The 18,166-nt window shown below is 54.4% G+C and overlaps 2 protein-coding genes across 2 annotated transcripts in view; one reads left to right on the top strand and one right to left on the bottom strand.

The window, feature by feature from the left end:
* The window catches only part of GNAZ (G protein subunit alpha z), a 55,935-nt gene extending 52,368 nt beyond the window's left edge, over window positions 1-3,567 (top strand). Inside the window, exon 3 of the mRNA XM_054592793.1 lies at window positions 1,752-3,567. Within this exon, the coding sequence (XP_054448768.1) occupies window positions 1,752-2,096 (345 nt within the window). The 3' untranslated portion in view covers window positions 2,097-3,567. The remainder of the gene's footprint in view (window positions 1-1,751) is intronic.
* Window positions 1-16,179, bottom strand: part of RSPH14 (radial spoke head 14 homolog) — a 78,166-nt gene extending 61,987 nt beyond the window's left edge. Inside the window, exons 1-3 of the mRNA XM_054592794.1 lie at window positions 15,975-16,179; window positions 14,814-14,916; window positions 10,766-10,884 (exon numbers count right to left, since the gene is read on the bottom strand). Coding sequence (XP_054448769.1) covers window positions 10,766-10,884; window positions 14,814-14,916; window positions 15,975-16,173 — 421 coding nt within the window. The 5' untranslated portion in view covers window positions 16,174-16,179. The remainder of the gene's footprint in view (window positions 1-10,765; window positions 10,885-14,813; window positions 14,917-15,974) is intronic.
* Between the last annotated feature and the right edge of the window lie 1,987 nt (window positions 16,180-18,166).

Genomic DNA, 18,166 nt, shown 5'->3' on the forward strand with positions numbered 1-18,166 from the left:
GTCAGAAGTGCAGGCCCTGATTATGACATCACCCCTATGAGAAATGACAGCTCCGTTAGTCTTTACGGAGTGGCTTCCAGGAATCCATAAAAGCTAATTACTCCCCAGCAGCCTGTGACAGTCCCAGGGCACCACTTAGCTCTCACGTTTGGGAATGTGTGCGGCTTCTCCTGGCACTGCTGGGAATGGGGTGCCAGCACTCCGTTTATCTCTGCAGAGAGGTCCTCCCCCAAGACCTGAGACTCCTCGCCTTTCAGAGCTTCTGTTATTTCTAAGCTTTTTCTAAAGAAGGTGCAACATCGGTTTTGAAAAACACGATCAGCCAGGCGGAGGGAGGGATCCCAGGGCAGTTGTCGGGGGTGATGACCCTGCATCTGGGTGTGTGTGTCCCTCCCCCGTTCAGCCTGGTTCCTCCACAGCACTGTCGCCGTCAGACCTGCACACGGGGCCTGCGGGACAGCAGGGCTACAGTGGGGCATCCTCCCCGGCGCCCCACCCTGCGATGACCGCCCTCGGGTCCACCCTGCAGATGCAGTGAGCCTGGAGCTCCGGGCTGTGGGACTCGGAGCACATTTCATGCCTCTAAGCCTCGGTTCCGTCACCGGTACAGTGGGAACAGGAGGGTGGGAGGCTCAGACGCGCCGGCGCCCTGCGTCCGCCCTATCAGCACCGCTGCGTTTTTCGCTGTTATTACCGTGTCCGTGGTGTAATTGGTCAGGAGAGTTCTTAAATCCAAAGCCCCAGATCCAAGCTAAACTGGCTCTAGACTTTGGACACTCAGCTTATTCACTTTATCTTTAAACAAGGGGGCAGCTTCCACCAGCAGTAATTTGCCAGCAGTAGAAGTTCCTTTCAGCGGTTAGAACTGTCAGTTCTGTGTGGAAACAGTGGGTTTGGGAGTCAGACAAACACAGTATGTTTCTCAGAAAACCACAATCGCTACGGCACATTTAAAGTCCTCAGAAAGGGGGTGGCGAAGGAGGGCCAGGCACCACGCTCTGTGGCTCCTGCACCTGTCGAGCTGCCATCCCATGTCCCCCCAGGCCGTGGGGCCACAGGAGCTGCCTGGCTGGGGGAGGCCACGTGTAACCTCTAGGGACTCCGAGGCCCAGCAGGGACAGAGGTGAGAGGTGTCCAGGCCTTCCCCAGCTCTCTGAGCTGGAGCCTTTGGTTTTGAGAGCACAGGCCACCCCCTCACAAACTCTGGCTGAGGACGGACGATATTCCATGTGGCAGGACTGAGGCTCAAAGGATGGGGCCCAAACCCCAGCGGGCGGAGTTGCCTGCCGGGCAGAAGGCCGCCCATGCTCACAGTGAGGGGGACGTGAGGACAGCGTCTCCCCCGGGAGGCTAGAGCTTGCACGTGCAGGTCGGGCAGCTGGTCTCAGGCTGCGACGGTAGAGGTGCCCCAGTCCACCGGGTTGCGGGAGGCCAGGCTGCAGTCCCAAAGCGACGTATTGTCATTCCTAGGGCCCAGAGGAGGGGCCAGCAGGGAAGGAGAGCCTCTGACAAACACACGCAGGGCTCTCGGGGCTGGGAGGCCGGTGCCAGCCACTCCAGGGCTCCAGAGCCTGTGGGAGATGGGTGGGGACAGTTGACCTGGCAGAGGAGGGACTTCCCAACAGAGCAGTGCTTTGGCGGGGGCCGGCCCTGGGCTGGGAGACTGCGTCGGGGGCTTCCTCCCAGCAGGGCTGGGGGTCTAGGGTCTTTCCTTGCTGCACCAGATTAACGCCAGCCTGTTCCCCCCTCAGAGTCGAATGGCAGAGAGCCTGCGCCTTTTTGACTCCATCTGCAACAACAACTGGTTCATCAACACCTCACTCATCCTCTTCCTGAACAAGAAGGACCTGCTGGCGGAGAAGATCCGGCGCATCCCGCTCACCGTCTGCTTCCCTGAGTACAAGGGCCAGAACACCTACGAGGAGGCCGCCGTCTACATCCAGCGGCAGTTCGAGGACCTGAACCGCAACAAGGAGACCAAGGAGATCTACTCCCACTTCACCTGCGCCACTGACACCAGTAACATCCAGTTTGTCTTTGACGCAGTGACAGATGTCATCATACAGAACAATCTCAAGTACATAGGCCTTTGCTGAGGGGCCGGGCCAGCCCGCTTGCCTGTGACGAAACCCCTGGGGTGTCCCACCCCAACTCCACTTGTGCTAGGGAGACCCAGCCCAGGGGCAGAAAATGGGGGGCCTGAAGATGTCCCCCCCCCGCCCCTCTGCCTCCTTGGCTCCCACATTTCCACAAACATAAATATATATGGATAGATTGCTAGGTAGGTAGACACACACACACGCACACACGCAGTCTGGAGACAGCAAAGTCCCCCCAAAGCGTTGAGGCCTCTTGAAGACTTGAGGAGCTGCCACCAAGTTCCCTATAAGCCCTTTCCCCTTCCTGAGTCGGCCCCACTCGGCATGGGGGCCCCCGTGGGACTACGGGGGAGGCAGCTGGGCCACCTGGAGGGGGCCAGCTCTGCCCTAGAATAGGGGTCTTGCCACTGACCGGGAGGGAGGACCAGAAAGGGTCCGAGCACCTTCCCTGCTGGACACGCCCACCTCTGGCCTACCCGGTTCTGGAACCAGGGTACGCAGCCAGCTGACAGCACTAACCAGACCTCCAGCCACTCACAGCTCTTTTTAAACAGCTTCAAAATATGCAGCAAAAATCCATACAATAACATGAGTGGCACGATTTGTTTCCAACCAGGCCAGCTGGGTTCCAGCTTTTCCTACTCGTCTGATGTTTTATAAATCAAACCTGGTTTTTCTTCTCTGACATCCTTTTTTTTGGCCAAACCTCGTGGTGTTTCGCAGAAAAACAAATACAGACAATTTCAAATGCAGTTGAGTATTCTTTTTTAAAATGCAGATTTTCGAAACCTATTTTTTTTCAGGTGGTCCTTTTTGTGTCTGGCTTGCTGAGTGTAACAGTTGTTATCTGGATGAGTCTGTCCCTTGCTCCCGAGCGACGCTGGAGCGACGGCCGCCCTGTGGCAGCCTCGCAGGGCAGCGTTGTACATACGCCTGTGCAGCGTCCTCTTGTTACTGGTGCGGTTTCTGCTTCGTTTTTATTTCAGAAAATAAATGTGATGTATTTAAAGAAGGTCCTTCACCTAGGAGCGAATGAACAATAGCTAAATGTCTTGGTACTTAAAGATTAAATTATCTGTGTGGCTTCGCAAGTAGAGGAAGGGAAGGCGAGAGACGGGGCTCTGGGCCCAAACACCCGGCGCCCGAGGCCGAGAGCGGCTGCGACTCCTGTGAAGGCTCCGCCAGCGTTGTAGCCTGAGGGAGGCCCTGCTGGGGCCACCAGCTCCGCCCATTCTGCCCTGGGGCCTGTGGCACCTGCCGCTGTGAGAGGACCTTGGCCAAGGGCCACGTGTAAATATGAACCCCTGCTGCCGCAGAGAGGGAAGGCACCACCAGAGACCTTGCCAAATCTTCTCTCTTCGCCTTTGTTCAGTACCGACGTGTCCAAGGTCAGGGCGCAGAGTCGCAGCCAAGGACTTTCAGAGATGAACAGAGGGAAGAGGAGCTGGTATGGTATGAAAGTCACAGATTGTCTACTTTAAGAAAATAAAATATCCTGAATGAGCCAAGCCTCGTCCCAGCATGCTGTGTGTGTGCAGGGCTGACCTCTGGGAGGGCAGCTGGGGACGCCTTCCACCCTGAGCTTCCTTTTTCTCTGCCCCCCCTTCCCCCCCTCCACACACACACACACACACACACACACACACACACACACATTTAGGTAAAAATCATCTTGAAAGGAAATCAAGAACAAACAACCTCACAAGAGGAAAGAACCTGCAAAAGTGGGGAGCCCTGCCATCCCATGTGCCCCGGGGGCTGAGGTTTGGGGGTGATGATGGCTCCTGCCGCCCCCAAGGCCCCACCCAGGCGGCACTGTCAGCCAGACTCCTCGTACCCTAAAGACACCTCTGCCAGGGTCACAGCCGTCCTCAGAGCAGAAGAGGCGTCTGCAGAGCCCAGAGGGTGCCGACAGCCCCCAGCAGTGCAGGGTGGGCCCTGGGGGGCGTGGGAAGGAGGTGCTTCCACAGGCCCATCATTTGCTGACTCTATCAGAGGCATCTCCATGTGGTGGAAAACACTAATTAGAAGTCAAGGACGTTTGTTCACCCTGCACCAGGCTCCTTACAAATTACTTTATTTAACACTCACTTCCAAGGCAGGTTGTCTGCAGTGATCCATTTCATAGATGAGGAAAGGGGCCCAAGATCAAGGTCAGGGATTGGTGGAGATGTCCTTCCCAGGAGGAGCAGAAGGGGATGGTGCCTCCTGAGGGTCCTCACCTGGCTCTGCCCCTGATCACTCCACACCTGGACGGAAGGGGCAGGAGCCCACGGGGAGCACAGAGCCACCCTTCGTCACCTCCGTGGATCCAGGAGCTACACAAAGCCCTGGATGGGGGTGGCAGACAGGCGCATGCACAGGGCGCACAGGCGCAGATACTCAGCGCACAGACACACGCACGAACCTTGCTCTTGTCTCGCGCCCTGCCACCCCTGTGCCCACGTGGGGATTCCCTTCATGCCTTCCCACGTCACCAAACAGCAAAAGCCCAGGGGGCTCTTGTATAAGGAGAAATAACATGTGACATAATTATTGAGACTTATTTTGCGCTTTTAATGCCAACTGTGAAAAAAGCAGTAATCTCACTGTGAGCATCTTTAACCTAAAAATACACAGCTAGAGGGAAATGGGAGGATCCCGCCTTCTCTCCGGAGGCGTTTGAGTTGGGGAGGAGGCTGCCCTGAGCCAGAGCTCCTTCTAGCTCCCGCCCTCCGCGGCTCCCGTTCCTCCTCGTGAGCCCACTGGGATGTCCCCTTTCCCATCCTCAGTCTAAGATCCCTCTGTTTCTCAGCGTGCAGCTCCCTGGGCGTTGGAGGTCTCCTTGCTCCTGCAGTCCACCCTCAGTGCACCCACCCCAGGGCGAGGTAGGAAGAGCTGTCTATACTGTCTGACCCACCCCCTTCCTCCACATGCCCGAACAGTGTCAGCATGGGAATGAGCTGAGCTCAAGGTCCAGGAGGAAAACGAGCTCAGGGATCAGCAGGGGGCATGGCGAGAGGAGGCTAGAGGTGGCGGAGAGCCGCCTGCAGGACATCGGCCCTTCCCCGTGCCAGAGGAACTGGCCCAACCCCACCTTCTGCAAGCGGCTAACTCCTCCCAGGTCCCACCACCAGGGTCCAACATCCTCTCCCTGGACGCACTGAGGAGTTTGGGGTCCATGGACATTGTTATCCTCCCCTGTGGATGATGCGATGGGGAAATGGCAGTGTCACAATAACCCCAGCTCCCCTCTCTGATGGCTCACGGCACACCGGGCCCCTCCCACTCCTGGGAAGCTGAGAGTATTGGTTCTACAGGGTTCAGCACAAATAACGCCCTTGTTTTATGAGCTGGTAATCTGTACTGAATCTTCTATGAAATCCTAAGCATGTAATTCTGCAACATAACTATCACACTCAAGCACACCACATGACGTTTTAGATGAAATGTTCAGGTTGCTGTCCATCTTGCGTGAGACATTCATGTACCCTACCAGCCATGCTCAATGGCGTCCCTTGTGCCTGACCCTGTATTTTACAAAAAAGAAAGCAGAGACCCCGAGAGGTGAAGGCTTCCAAATATCACACAGCATGTAACAAGGGACCCCTGGGTCCCCGGGGGCTGTGCCCCATCTGTCCACAGTCCTCGGAGCCACCCAAGGCCCTGGCCATCAAGGACACACGGGCATGGGGTGGGGGTCCGGCTGGCAGAGCAGCAAGCGCTAGGAAGGGCTGCACCGCACCGGGAGGACGAGGGGGCCGCACCGAGGATGGACCATACCCTGCTGGACTGGCCTCGCCAGAGATGAGCGGGGAGAGGAGCTTTGGTGCTGAGTAGGTCCCAGGCCGGGTGCCAGCTGGTTATGCCCAGCGTGTGTCCAGGCCTAACCTTTTTGGTAATTCCGTGTGTAATGGGCAGTCCCAAACCACCTGGGAATATTATGAAAACCTGTGGAGAAGCCTGAGAAAGGCCACCTGCCCCAAGAGAGAGCATGGGAATAGACACCGGGACCATGGCCAGGCCTGACTGGGTCAGAGGGAAAGGCTCTCCCTGCCGGAGGGGGCAGGCGGGTTGGGAGGGTGAAGAGAAAGGAGGCCTCTAGCAGGTGCAGCAGGCTGGGACTCAGGTGGGCAGCGTCCCCACCGGGGGTAGCTGTCCTTTGCTAAGTCCAGGAAGGGGGCAATAGCCCATCAAAGACAGGCTGGCATGCGCCAAGTGCCCTCGCCCCACCCTGAGGCAGCAGGGCCAGGAGGGGCGGAAAGGGTGGGGGCTGCTGTGGACCACCTCACCAGGCAGAAGGGAAAGGGCACCCCGTTTTGCCTCTCCAGCAGCCACTCCACCTGCTTCCACTACTCCCATGACTTCAGCTCCCCCTGGACACGGCCACCCCTGATTTCTTTCTCTAGCCCTGATGGTATGTGACTCCAGGGATGTCCCCCGGCACCTCAAGGCTACCAGGATCAAACCTGTGTCCAGACATCTCTCCCTCTGGGTGCTCTCCCTCCCTGGCTGTGCCCTGCTCCTTTCTAAGGCCAAGGAGACGGCCTCCACGGCAGAGCCCTGAGCACATCCTCACGGCCTCCCTCCCCCAGGGAGGGGCGTCCGCCTCCACCCGCACTTCCCCAGACCCAGGCTGCACACGAGGGCACACAGAGCTGCCCTGACTGCACACTGCGGTTGAAGCTGGGCCGGCCGCCCCAGGCCTGGCACTGGAGCGAGTCACGGGGGAGAAGCCAGGCCAGGCTCCCTCCTGGGTGTGCCAGTGCCAGTCGGGGCCCGAGGCCACTGCCAGAGAAAGGCCCAGGGGAGCCAAGGCATGGCCAATGGATCTGGTAGGGGGACACTTCCCGGGTCCCCCAAGATATTCAGCTGCAGCCCCAAATTAGTTACAGACAAGCCCTCACTCTGAGCATTGGAGCTGAACTCCTGGCCACTAAAGGAGACACATTTCTTCCAGAATCGCCAGCAGGCACTCAGGAGCCTGGACGTGCAGCCTCTGCGTGGCATTTGCCTCGGCAACGCTGGTTTCCCCTCACCTGAACCAGCACCAACACCCTGAGGCCTGAGATCACAGCAGAGCCCAGTAGAGCTGTCATTGGTCTCGTGGCGCCCCTTGCTGGTTACTTTGGGAAACCACACAGTAAGCCAGACTCCGCCCAGCGCCAGGACTCAGAGGAAAACCTCCACTCCCCCACCAGATACCCCACACAGTTGTCAAACAAACGAAGAGGTGAGTGAGTGCATGGCAGCAAGAAAACAACTAACAAATGGTCTTTACAAATAATGGTGTAAAATGGTGTAAAACCCGCCAAACAACCAATGGCCGTTGAGTGCCAGCCACACGCCAAGCACTTCACCAGGGCAGAAGGTGCCTTCCAGTGTGGCCATGGATAGAGAACCCGTACTAATGAGCACCAGTATGAGGGCTCGCTGAACCCCGAGTGTGGACCGTCCTGGCTGAACCACACAGGCACCAAGGCTACCTGTGGTTACCCACAATCAGTGATGAAACTCAGGCTCCAACGGGCTTTGCTAACGCCAAAGTCACCGCTGATAAGAGTGGCGCCATTGAAACAGGTGCCCTCAGCCCACCCAGATACCCACTCCCAAGGGCAATGGCCTACCCAGAAGCTATAGCACTCAGAGCCCCCCACCCGCTGGACCTCGTGGGGCGCCCGCCGCACTGCATGTCTCCCTCTGTCCCTTCAGCTAGAGAGTCCCAGGCCTTCCTTCTGGACACATCACAGACAATGTGTAGCACCCAGGAAATCCTGTAATAAAGGCGGAGCTTAGCACCCAGGCCTTCGATGAGGCTTGTCAGAACCACAGCCGCCCCTCCCCGCTCTTCACGACACGCCCACAGCGGGTCGATTCCAGAGAGTTTTGCAGGGAGGAGAGGCAGGGGGTGCGACCTGTCCACCAGAACCCAGGTTACCATAGAGCTTCTGTAGTTAAGACAGTGTTGGCCTGGCAAGGGCCAAACAAGAAGACCTTGCAACAAATAAAAATCCATCCCAGGGTCTGTCGCAAGCCAAGTGTGGAAAGCAAAACTCTTACACTTTTAGAAGAAAATATGGCAGAATATCTTCTTGAGCTATTAAACAGCACTAAATTCTCTTAAATAGCACCCCCCCCAATAAAAGACAAAAAGACTGATGAAACTGATTATATTCAAATGAAAAACTGCTGGACTAATAGGTAAACAAATAAACAGTGAAAAGCCACATGATCAGCCTGGGAAATAGGATTTCCAATGTGTGTAATCTGCAGAGCATTGGAACCCAGGAAAAATGAAACACTCCCTCGGATCAATAAGAAATGGAAAAAACAAATGGGCTCAGCCTCCCAGGAGGCATGGGAGGAGGCCGAGGCGGCGCCAGGCAGAGGAAAGAGGTCCCCCTCCCCTGGTCACAGGAGACAACAAAGCCACACAACAGTGACGCAGCACGGCCCACCATTAGGTCGCTGGTTAGGGTGCGGCAGGGTTGGTTGGGAAGCACGTGCAGTATCGGGCCAAGCTGAAGGCCTGCGTCTTGCGCACCCCATGACACCCTCCTCCAGCTGAGCTCCTCGATGCCCAGGAGCAGAAACAGCTGGCCTGCCTGTCAGCCAGGCAGGGCGTATCACATGTAAATACACATCCAAACACCAGCAGGGCACGCCATGGTTACCATGCCGAGGCAGAGCCCATGACATGATATGTGTAAACTCAAAATTATAACATTACATGTTTTTAAGTAGCAAAGAGATACAGACAGCAAGATCCGTTTAGAGTTTGAAAACATGCAGGGAAAGATCTAGAGCTAATTAAATCTGTGGCAAAATATAAAGACATGCGTTGGGGATATTGTCCCCAAATTATTGGTGGCTCCAGGAGAAAGGAGAAAGGGTGCTGAGCGGAGCAGGTTCACAGGGGGCTTGGACTGTATCTTTTTTAAGAGAAGAATCCCAAGCACATTTGAAATAGGGTAGAATGTTAAGACTGAGCAAAGCTGAGTGATGGCACCTCATGCCCATTGTCACTGTCTCTCTACTTCCCTCGGTGCTTTTGAGCTTCCTGCACAGTGAGCACAGGGCTCAGCCCCCAGCACTGGCGCTTCCTGGAGACCCCAACATCCCCGTGGCCTCACAGAGGATCAGCCAAGGGCCCTGTAGGAAAAGTGTGTGCAGACCTTCATCCCCAGAGCCCCAGAGATGATTCTTCCAGCAAGGATAAGGGTGGTCTTTTAAAAAGACCACCAGGGGTTCTGCTGTCCGTCCAGCCCAGTGCCTCCCCCACACCCTGCACCCTCTCCCCAGGGCTCTGCTCCGTTAGGCTTGCCTCACTGGTCCCATCGCCATTTCTTTCTGGGACCTTAATTCAGGGAGTGCTCGCACCCAGCCCTGAATGTTTCGGGCGCTTCCACCTTGTGGGGGGTGCTGTGCTGTGCTGCGGGGTGGGGGAGCATCTTCTCACGTGACCCTTGCCTCAGGCCTGGAAGCGGGTATTATCAGGCTCAGAACAGTCTGTCCGGGGGCACTCAGAGAATGAGGGGCAGGGCGGAGGGCGGAGGGCGGAGGGAGCCCAGGTCTGTGGGACTCCTGCCTTAGGGCATTGCCAGGCCTGACAGCAGGCCTCTCTGAATGGGCTCCTCATTTAAAGTGCTCATTGCATCCTGTGCGGTGAGTGTCACTCTGACACAAATGGCCGTTATCCTGGATTCTATCTAATCGGGGAGGGAGGTGGACATCGAGCCAGGAGGCAGAGTGGCCTTGGGGGGCAGGCATTTTTAACCCTTAAAAGCATGCTATGGCACTTTACAGAAGAAGACATTTACAGGGTTATAATCACCAGGGAAATACAAATTAAAACCACAGTGAAACATTACCACACACTCACCAAAATAGCTAATACAAAAAGACAGGAAAAATTGAGTGTGGGTGAGACTATAGACGCCTGGAACTCCCGCCCACTACTGGCGAAACTGTAAACTGGTGTAACTATTTTCAAAAACCATTTGTAGTATCTTCTAAAACTGGACATAAACTTATCTTATGCCCAGCAATTCCTCTCCTAGGTACATCTCAAAAGAAATGTATACAATGTCCCCCGAAAGGCATTTGTTTATAGCTGCTCTATTCTTAGCAGCCATACACTAGAAACAATTCAAATGTCCATTGGCAACAGTGGATAATAAACTATATTATCTAGCAGGTAAGTAAACTGTACTACAATGTGAATACCACACTCCAGTGCAAATCAGCAATAATGGATAATAGGTAACATACGTGGATCTCAGAGACAAAATGTTGAGCAAAAGAAGTTAGAAACACAATAGTACTAGCTGTATGTTTCCATTTACATAGAGTTTTAAAAGAGGCATAAACTAATCTATGGTCTTATAAATCAAAGATCCTGTTTGCCTTTGGTGGAGGAAATAACTAGTAGGCGGCATGTAGGGAGTTTCTGGAGAGCTGGGCATACTCCGGATATGTTTTGATCTGGGCAGTGGTTCTGTGCATGTTTGCAGAGTACAATTTAATCAAATGTTCATGCATGATGGGTGCCTTTTTAATATGTATGTTGTCCCTTAATTAAAGCATAACTTTGTTAAAAATGCGCTCTAGCCTGTGACCTGCAGCACGGCGCGTGCCCGAGTTGGAGAGGAGACGGAGGGGCAGCCGGGCGCCCACTGTGAGCCTACCTGAAGGCAGCTGGGCCAGGCGCTTGAACGCCAAGTGCAAGTTCTCCCGGCAGGCGTCCTCGGTGTCGTTTAGCAAGAAGGACAGGGCGGTGATGATGTCATGCTCCAAAAAGCCTTCTCTGGGGAAAAGAAGTCGGATTTAGACACGACTAAGGCCAAGTTGGGGAGGACAAGGTAGAACCAAGAGTCAGTTGCCAGCCCTCACCCCAACCTGGAGTCTGAACCCCTGGGGCCGCTGCAGACCACACCCTTCTGACTTCCTGAGAGAAGACAAAGGCCAGCAGTGGAAGACATATGAGGGACACCCTCCAGGCGTGAGAACAGTGTGGCTTGGGTGGTGGTAGAAAGAGCCACAGCTCTGCCCCTTCCTAGCTCGGGCTCCAGCTCAGGTTCTTTGTGCCCTGGGTCCATCCTTTTACTCCTCTGAGCCTCAGTCTTACTGCCTGTAAAACGGGGAGGAGGCTGCACGCTCTGAACTGCCAGCTGAGTGGCAGCCTGTCTCCGCCGCCCAGCACTGATGTTCCAGGGCAGCGAGCCAGGCACTGTCCCGCCCTCTTCTCCCAGGGACGTGGGGTTGCCTCCAAACCTCTGTACGCCTGCCATCCTTGTTGTTATAATTATGTAAGTTAATTAAATATTAGGTAAGCCAATTAAAGGAGAGATTTTTTAATTTCCTTATGAGAAGACTCAAAAGTGAGTCTCTAAAAAAAAATGTGAGATGATTGTAAAAGACTCTGCAAGGTTTTTGCATACAGATTACTTCATTAATGTCTGAGTTCTTGCTCTGCTTTAAAGAAAACAAAGCTGCAAATTAGATGAAGTTACAGGTGTGGTTTAAGCCCAAAAGATGATGGGAAACATCAATCGGTGGGCCCTTAGCCAGGAGAAGGCCTGGGTGCACACCTCGACTGATGAATGCCTAATCATTTGTGTTTTGGGTTAAAATGAACTGTGTAAAGGGGCTGTACAATTTCTCCAGTTCCTGGGTTTTTAACCATTTCTTTTGATTACCCAACTCACTGCTACCCCATCTCATCCGTCGAGAGGACTTCTGAGGTCTCAGGGCCGGGGTCAGAGGTAAGTGAGAACCCAGTGTGAGGCCCGTGCCCAGTGCCCGGCACGCAGGAAATGCCCAACCAAACTGTGCTTCTGCCGCGCTGGCCGGGACTCAACCATAGGCGGAGTTCTGAGTCTCCCGGAGAAGAAAATAGCAGTGGGACACCCACATCGCCAGGGCCTTCCCTGACTACCCGGCATGAGGTGTCGGAGCCTCCTCAGTCGGCACCCAGTCGTCCACCCCCCGTCACTCCTGCTTTGTGAACCTGCTGTGTGTGTCGTTAGGGCATCTACCCCAGCCACCAGCAGGCAAGCAAGAGGCAGGCAGGGGGAGCCAGGCCAGCCGGGAGGCTCTACTGTGTGGGGGCCATCACACAAGACGCCAGGCCCCAGGCTCCTACCCTGACCCCCCGCTGTCACTACTTGCGTGGGTACAAAAGAGCAGAGGGTTTGAACACGGCAGTTACTTGGCACTTGACAGGCTCTGAGAGCTTCTGGCTTCAGTTATAAGGTGACCACTGAACCCCGGGAGAGCTTCAGAAGTTGCTCCCACTTAGCTTTGGTCCTTTGCATCCCTTGTCCGACGCAGTGTGGCCGACTGAGCCAGGGTTTCAGACTCCTGGACGCTGACTGCACAAGCTGCCTCACTCAGGTCAGTGTGAGGGACGGTGGGGCACACTGAAGAACACATGCAGCCGGGATGCATCCAATCAGTGATGTTTCCTCACCTACCCCCACCCTGGTGACGTGGCCACAGCTGGGAAACCTCCTTCTCCGGCTCAGACTTCCTAGTGCCAGGAAACAAACCTACCGTCACCTTCACTGGGCTGACCGTTTCCTTACACTTGCCCAAGTGCAACCATCTCTCCCTCCCACCGTCCACCACCTCTCACTGGGGGTAACTACCTAACGTCCAGAAAGAGAAAAGAGGAGCAGGGAGGATGAAGGACGCTTCGCTCCTCTGTGCCCCTAAGGTACTCAAGCAGCGGCACTGGGTCGGCCACAGATGAGCACAGTGACACTCCCCCAGAGTCTTGCCAGGACACAGCAGGGAAGGGAGGGGCCTGCCCCCCAGGCCAGGGCTCCCGCCTCCATCCACTGCTCTGTCCCCTTCTTGGTGCCTGTGAATTTGCAGTTTTGGTTTCTCTGACACAGAACAAGAATTCAAAGGCATTAATGAAGGAATCTGCATGCTAAAACCTGCCAGAATCTTATTTTATTTTATTTTTTACCGTCATCTGAGGACATTTTTTTTTTTCATTGCTTTTAGAGAGGGAGGATGGGAGAGAGAAAAACATCTATGCAAGAGAGATACATCGATTGGTTGCCTCCCGGACACACCGAGACAGGGAACCAGTGCCAAGACTGGGAACCGCGGATGTCCCAGGAGGTCATACATTCCTCAGCCCATACTGGGCATTGAACCCGCAGCCTAGTATGTGCCCTGACCAGAATCGAACCAGCAACCTTTCAGTTATGGGACAACACTCCAACCAAGTGAACCACACTGGCCAGGGCACCCACCAGAATCTTTTACAATCATTAAACTTTTTTTTAAAAGACTCTCTTTAGAGTCACTGCGGCCCCACCTCCCCACATGTCCCCTGTTCCTAGAGATTGCACACGAGACCTGAAATTAGGTCCCAGAGAGGGGCCGGGGAACTGGGAGCTCCCCGGGACTGAGGGACCAGGGTGGCCGGCCCTGAGCAAGTGGGCATGTGAATTCACAGACTGTGGGAGAGGGAGGCTGCAGTCCCCAGAAAAAGGAGCGGCCACCCAGATCAACGTTGGGTGGGGGGGACATATCCGAGGTGTCCCAGGCTGAGCACTTCAGGGGTATTAACTCATTTAACTCCCTGGCCCACGGGCAGGTGCAGACGAGGCTGCTGAAGCACTGAACAATTGGGGAGAGACAGGATTGAACGACCTTCGGTTTTGTGAGATGCCCTGCCACCCCCGAGAGGATCTGAAGCTTCTTTGAAGGGGCATCTATTGTTTACAACAAACATGCCCAGGATAGTAACCCCCCTGTCCCTGTTGTGTCTTCGGTCATCACCATTATCCTCACTTTTCTTCCTTCCCATGTGCACACCAGGCAGCAGTCCTTGGCCAGGCTTGGGGGCTCTTTGTGATTTTTGGATCTGTTTTTAATACAAAACGAAACTAGTGATTCCAGGTCAAGAGGATAAATGGAGCTGCTGTGGGAAAGCACCTCCAATGGCCCCCGACACAAACTGACTCCTAACCAAAATGCTAGGTTAACCATTTTTTAAGTGTAAAATTTGCAGCTGTGCTTACACAGGAAAGGGACAGTTCCAGGTGCCAGAAATCTAGACGAACCTCAGCGTCATTAGTGGGGGTTGAAGCCACCAGCCCCGACCAGGAGTGCACTTTGAGGCTGGTGTCTTAACAGCCGCATGGGGACAGGAGCCAGAGCCATAGGCCCTGTCAGAGTTTGGGAGAGGGGAGTTTGGCTCCCCATAAAGAGCCAAGGAAAGGTTGGGCCCTGGACTGGTAGCTGAACTGGTTAGAGCATCGTCCCAGTACACCAAGGTTGTGGATTCGATCACCTGGTCAGGGCACATGCAAGAATCAACCAGTGAATGCGCACGTAAGTGGAACAACAAATTTCCCCCACTGCCCCGCTCCCTCTTCTTCCTCTCTCTTGCTCTAAAATCAACAACAACAACAAAAAAATTTAATTTAAAAAAGAAAAGGCTAAATTGTTACAAGTGTGGGGCCTGAACTTCCTTTCCACCTTCAAAGGGAAAAGTTCAGACCAGGAAACTAACATAAAAATGGGTCTGGTTAGGCATTCACAGAGGCATCCAAAACCATCCCACCGAAGCCTGTTCTGGCCAAAGAGAATTCCCACCAAAGAACTGGGCTACAGACAAAAATTCAGAGTACTCAAGGTCATTCAAGGGCATGCCCCCCAGGGGTGGGATATAGCTCCCAAACTTGACATTGGTTTCCATAAACAGCAGCCCACCTGCCCACATTATGAGTCGCCATGATAGACAGCACCTCAGTGGCCTTGATCCGCACCATGGGGCTGGTATCCTTCAGCAGAGCTTTCAGGCTTTCCAGGCAGCCTGCGAGGAGAAACACCTTTGAACATTTATCAGTCTCAAAATTCAACCAACCCAGAAGTCAACAGGTAAGCCGACATCAGGCACCTGCGATGACCGGAGGGTCAGCTGCCTTGGGGCGTGGGGGGATCAGGCGGCATCTCAGGGTTGCTGCAGGGTCTCTGTGTGCTCATGCCAGGGACCATGTCCTCTAACACCCCCCTGGGCCTCCCTGCACACTTCCTACCAGCACCTTCTTCTCGCGCAGTCCTCCACGGGGTTAAGAAAATGGGCTTTGCATTTGGAGAGACTTGGATCCAATTCCAACTCTGTCGCCAACTAGTTATGTACTTTGAATGGGTTTCACCTAGGGATACCAGACTGAGCAAATAAAAATCCCGCTTTATTTATTTATCAGGCCACTCTAACCCCACGCCCCTTCTCTGCACCTCGGTTTTCTTCCCTGTTGGTTGGGAATGCGCCTGCCCTCTCAGGGCATGCGCTGCGAGGGCTACGATAACATGAGCACTGCGTGTGGGGGGCTGCTGGCCCAGCGTCTGGCTTACGAAAGCCAGACCGTTATTCTGAAGCTGCTGGCCATTATTACTGAAGCCCCACCAGGTGTTCCAGGCCATGCTAGGACCACCACCACCTCTGATGTTAAATCAGCCCTTCAGCTAAGCCTGGAGGAGGAAGGGGCAGTTCAATCATCAATGTGCCTGATCTAGGAAAGGTGTGACCATGCCGCTAAAATCACCTCGACTTTTTTTTTGGTGATAGGAGAATGGGAAACAAGGGACAGAGGTCCAGGTACCATGTGGTTTCAATAGAGCACGTGCCTGTCTTTTGTGACAGCCTGTGGCTGAGACAGACAAACGGGGCTATTTGGTGGATTTGTGGCCACCTGGTCGAGTCATGGCAGAGAGGGCTAGTGTGCGGCTTTGGGTCGGCTGCTCGGGGTGTCCATCTGGGAGGGATGCTGTGAAGAGGCCAGGTCACCTCAGCTCCTGCTGCCTCAAGCTATTCTGTTTCTGTCCATCCAGATTCTAGTCATGGTCACCTGGGCTCTGTGACACTCTCACCTGTGTCGATGGCCACATAGACATGCTCGGGGTCGTGCATGAGGTCACACAGAGCCATGAGGGCTTTCTGCCTCGTCAGCAGGTCCTCCGACTGCAGCTCCTCGTTCAGCTTAGGCAGGGCCCGGCAGCCAAAGGCGATGGCGGCCTGGGTGGGGTTGATGTTGGGGGGCTGATACATAGAGATCCGGGGGTGGGCCATCTTTCCACACCTGCAGACGGTGACTCTAGGTTTCAAAATGGAGCTCTGCCGAAACCACTGATTAAAAGAACCCAAAAAGTTGTCGTTATTACTACTGTGATTTAGAAGCTCACTGTCAAAACTGTAAGCACAGCTGGGTGGTTATTTTTACAACCATTTTACAGATGAGCAAACTGAGGCTGAGAGCAATGAAGGGGTCTGCTCAAGGTCACAGTGAAGGTGAGTAGCAGCGCGAATTGCACACTCCAGAGTTCTCCCACGCTTAACAACAGAAGATACCACCCCCACTTTATAATACGGCCACTAGTTTAGTGCTTATCTTGTGCCAGAAATGCCTGGCATCTAAGTCAACTACCCCCAGAAGAAGGGGACTTGTATCACCCTCATTTTACAAAGGTGGAAGTTGAGTTTTAGGGGCAAGTAACTTGCTGGAAGGAACAGAACTACGTTCCAACATTCAAATCAGGAAGCCACCGTTCAAATCAGGGTCCGGCTCATTAACCCATCAGGGACTCATATTCAGATGCTTCTGATACACCCACAAAAGGGGAATTTAGAAGGAATTAAGGTTAAAAGGTGAATTATTTTTATTACACACACTTTGAGCAACTATGCGCAGTGTGGTTTAGTATTAAGAAAGGGCTCCACACCCAGGCCATGGGTGGCCTATGACGATTTCTTCCTCTGTGTCTTTTTGCAGCTGCGAAAGGGACTTGATTAACAGCACCTCCTTTCCTCCGTCCCAGAGCCCGGAACATCAGGGTTCCAGATACGCTGGCTGTGGTTACTGTTATGGTGGCCGTTGTTGCTGCCAAGTTTTAGTGGCAGTGACAGGTCCCAGCCCTGTAGGATTCTACTTCCGTTAAAGAAGTGAGCCGAACTTCGATCCTGGGCTCCAGTGACAAGGGGAGGCGGAAAGCCGGCGGCGCTGGGAGGAACGCGGCCATTTCCGATTTGGGCTCCCTTTGCAGAGAACGGTGGGCCCCGGGCAGGGGCCTGCCCTTCTCCAAGGGGCATGGGCAGCAGGAGTCTGGCCGCGGATGAGAGCTTTGGGGTGTGAGGACACAGGACCCGTGTGAGCCAGACTGGATGGGTCTGCGGGCCCCCGGTCTTGGGACATGGTCGGGTCACCGCCCACTCACCTGCTTGAGCGTGCCGGGTCCCCGTAGTGCCCGCCCGTTGCCAGGCGACCTGGTTGCCTGGAGACTCCGGTGGCGTCCAGCCTCGCGCGGAACACTTGGTGCCCACCGCGCAGGCGCGAACAGCCCCGGGCTGGGACCGGCTGTGAAGAGGGGACAAAGATATAGGTTTACTGTGAGGAACAAAGGCGGTTTAGCTTTGTTCATTGCACGGAAAGGTAAGGAAGTGAATGAGTACTCCTTTCTCTGTGCTGAACACTTTCCATGCCTTTAATCCTCAGAGTAACCCGGGGAGGGGATAGCATTATCCATTTTACAAATAGGAACCTCAGGGGTTTTTTAGTAGCTTGCCAAAATCACACAGGCCAGATCCCTGGGCTGCCTAGCCCTGGCCCATCCTCTTTACTCTGCAGGCTCATTGCCTGATAATGACACAGATCGGCCCCTGCAGTGGACCCAAGACACAGCTGACTGGAGCAATTGCGCTTGAAAGCAAGCCAGACCCAGTATTCACCTGTATAAAATCCTCCATGGCTCCCAGTGGTCCCAGGACAGAGTCCAAACTTCTAACCTGCCACTCAAGACCCTGGGTGATGGCCTCCTCCAGCCATGCCCAGCTCTCTCTTAATCCCCCAAATGGCCAGCTCTTCCCTGCAGTCTGGACTGCTTGTAACATTAACCACCTCTTTGCCCTTCGGGATACGACTTGGTGGATCCTACCTCCATGATGCCTATCTCTTCCCCAACTCCAAGTCAGTAAGTGATCCCATAGTCTAATTGCCTCATGACACACTTCCCTTCCCTAATTTTCTATTTACTGTCCAGTGTCCCCCAGCGGACTCCAATTTCCCTGA

Source organism: Pteronotus mesoamericanus, unplaced genomic scaffold (assembly GCF_021234165.1).
Source record: "Pteronotus mesoamericanus isolate MK-2021 breed Mesoamerican mustached bat unplaced genomic scaffold, CSHL_Meso_final scaffold_371, whole genome shotgun sequence".
In the NCBI taxonomy this organism is placed as follows: domain Eukaryota; kingdom Metazoa; phylum Chordata; class Mammalia; order Chiroptera; family Mormoopidae; genus Pteronotus; species Pteronotus mesoamericanus.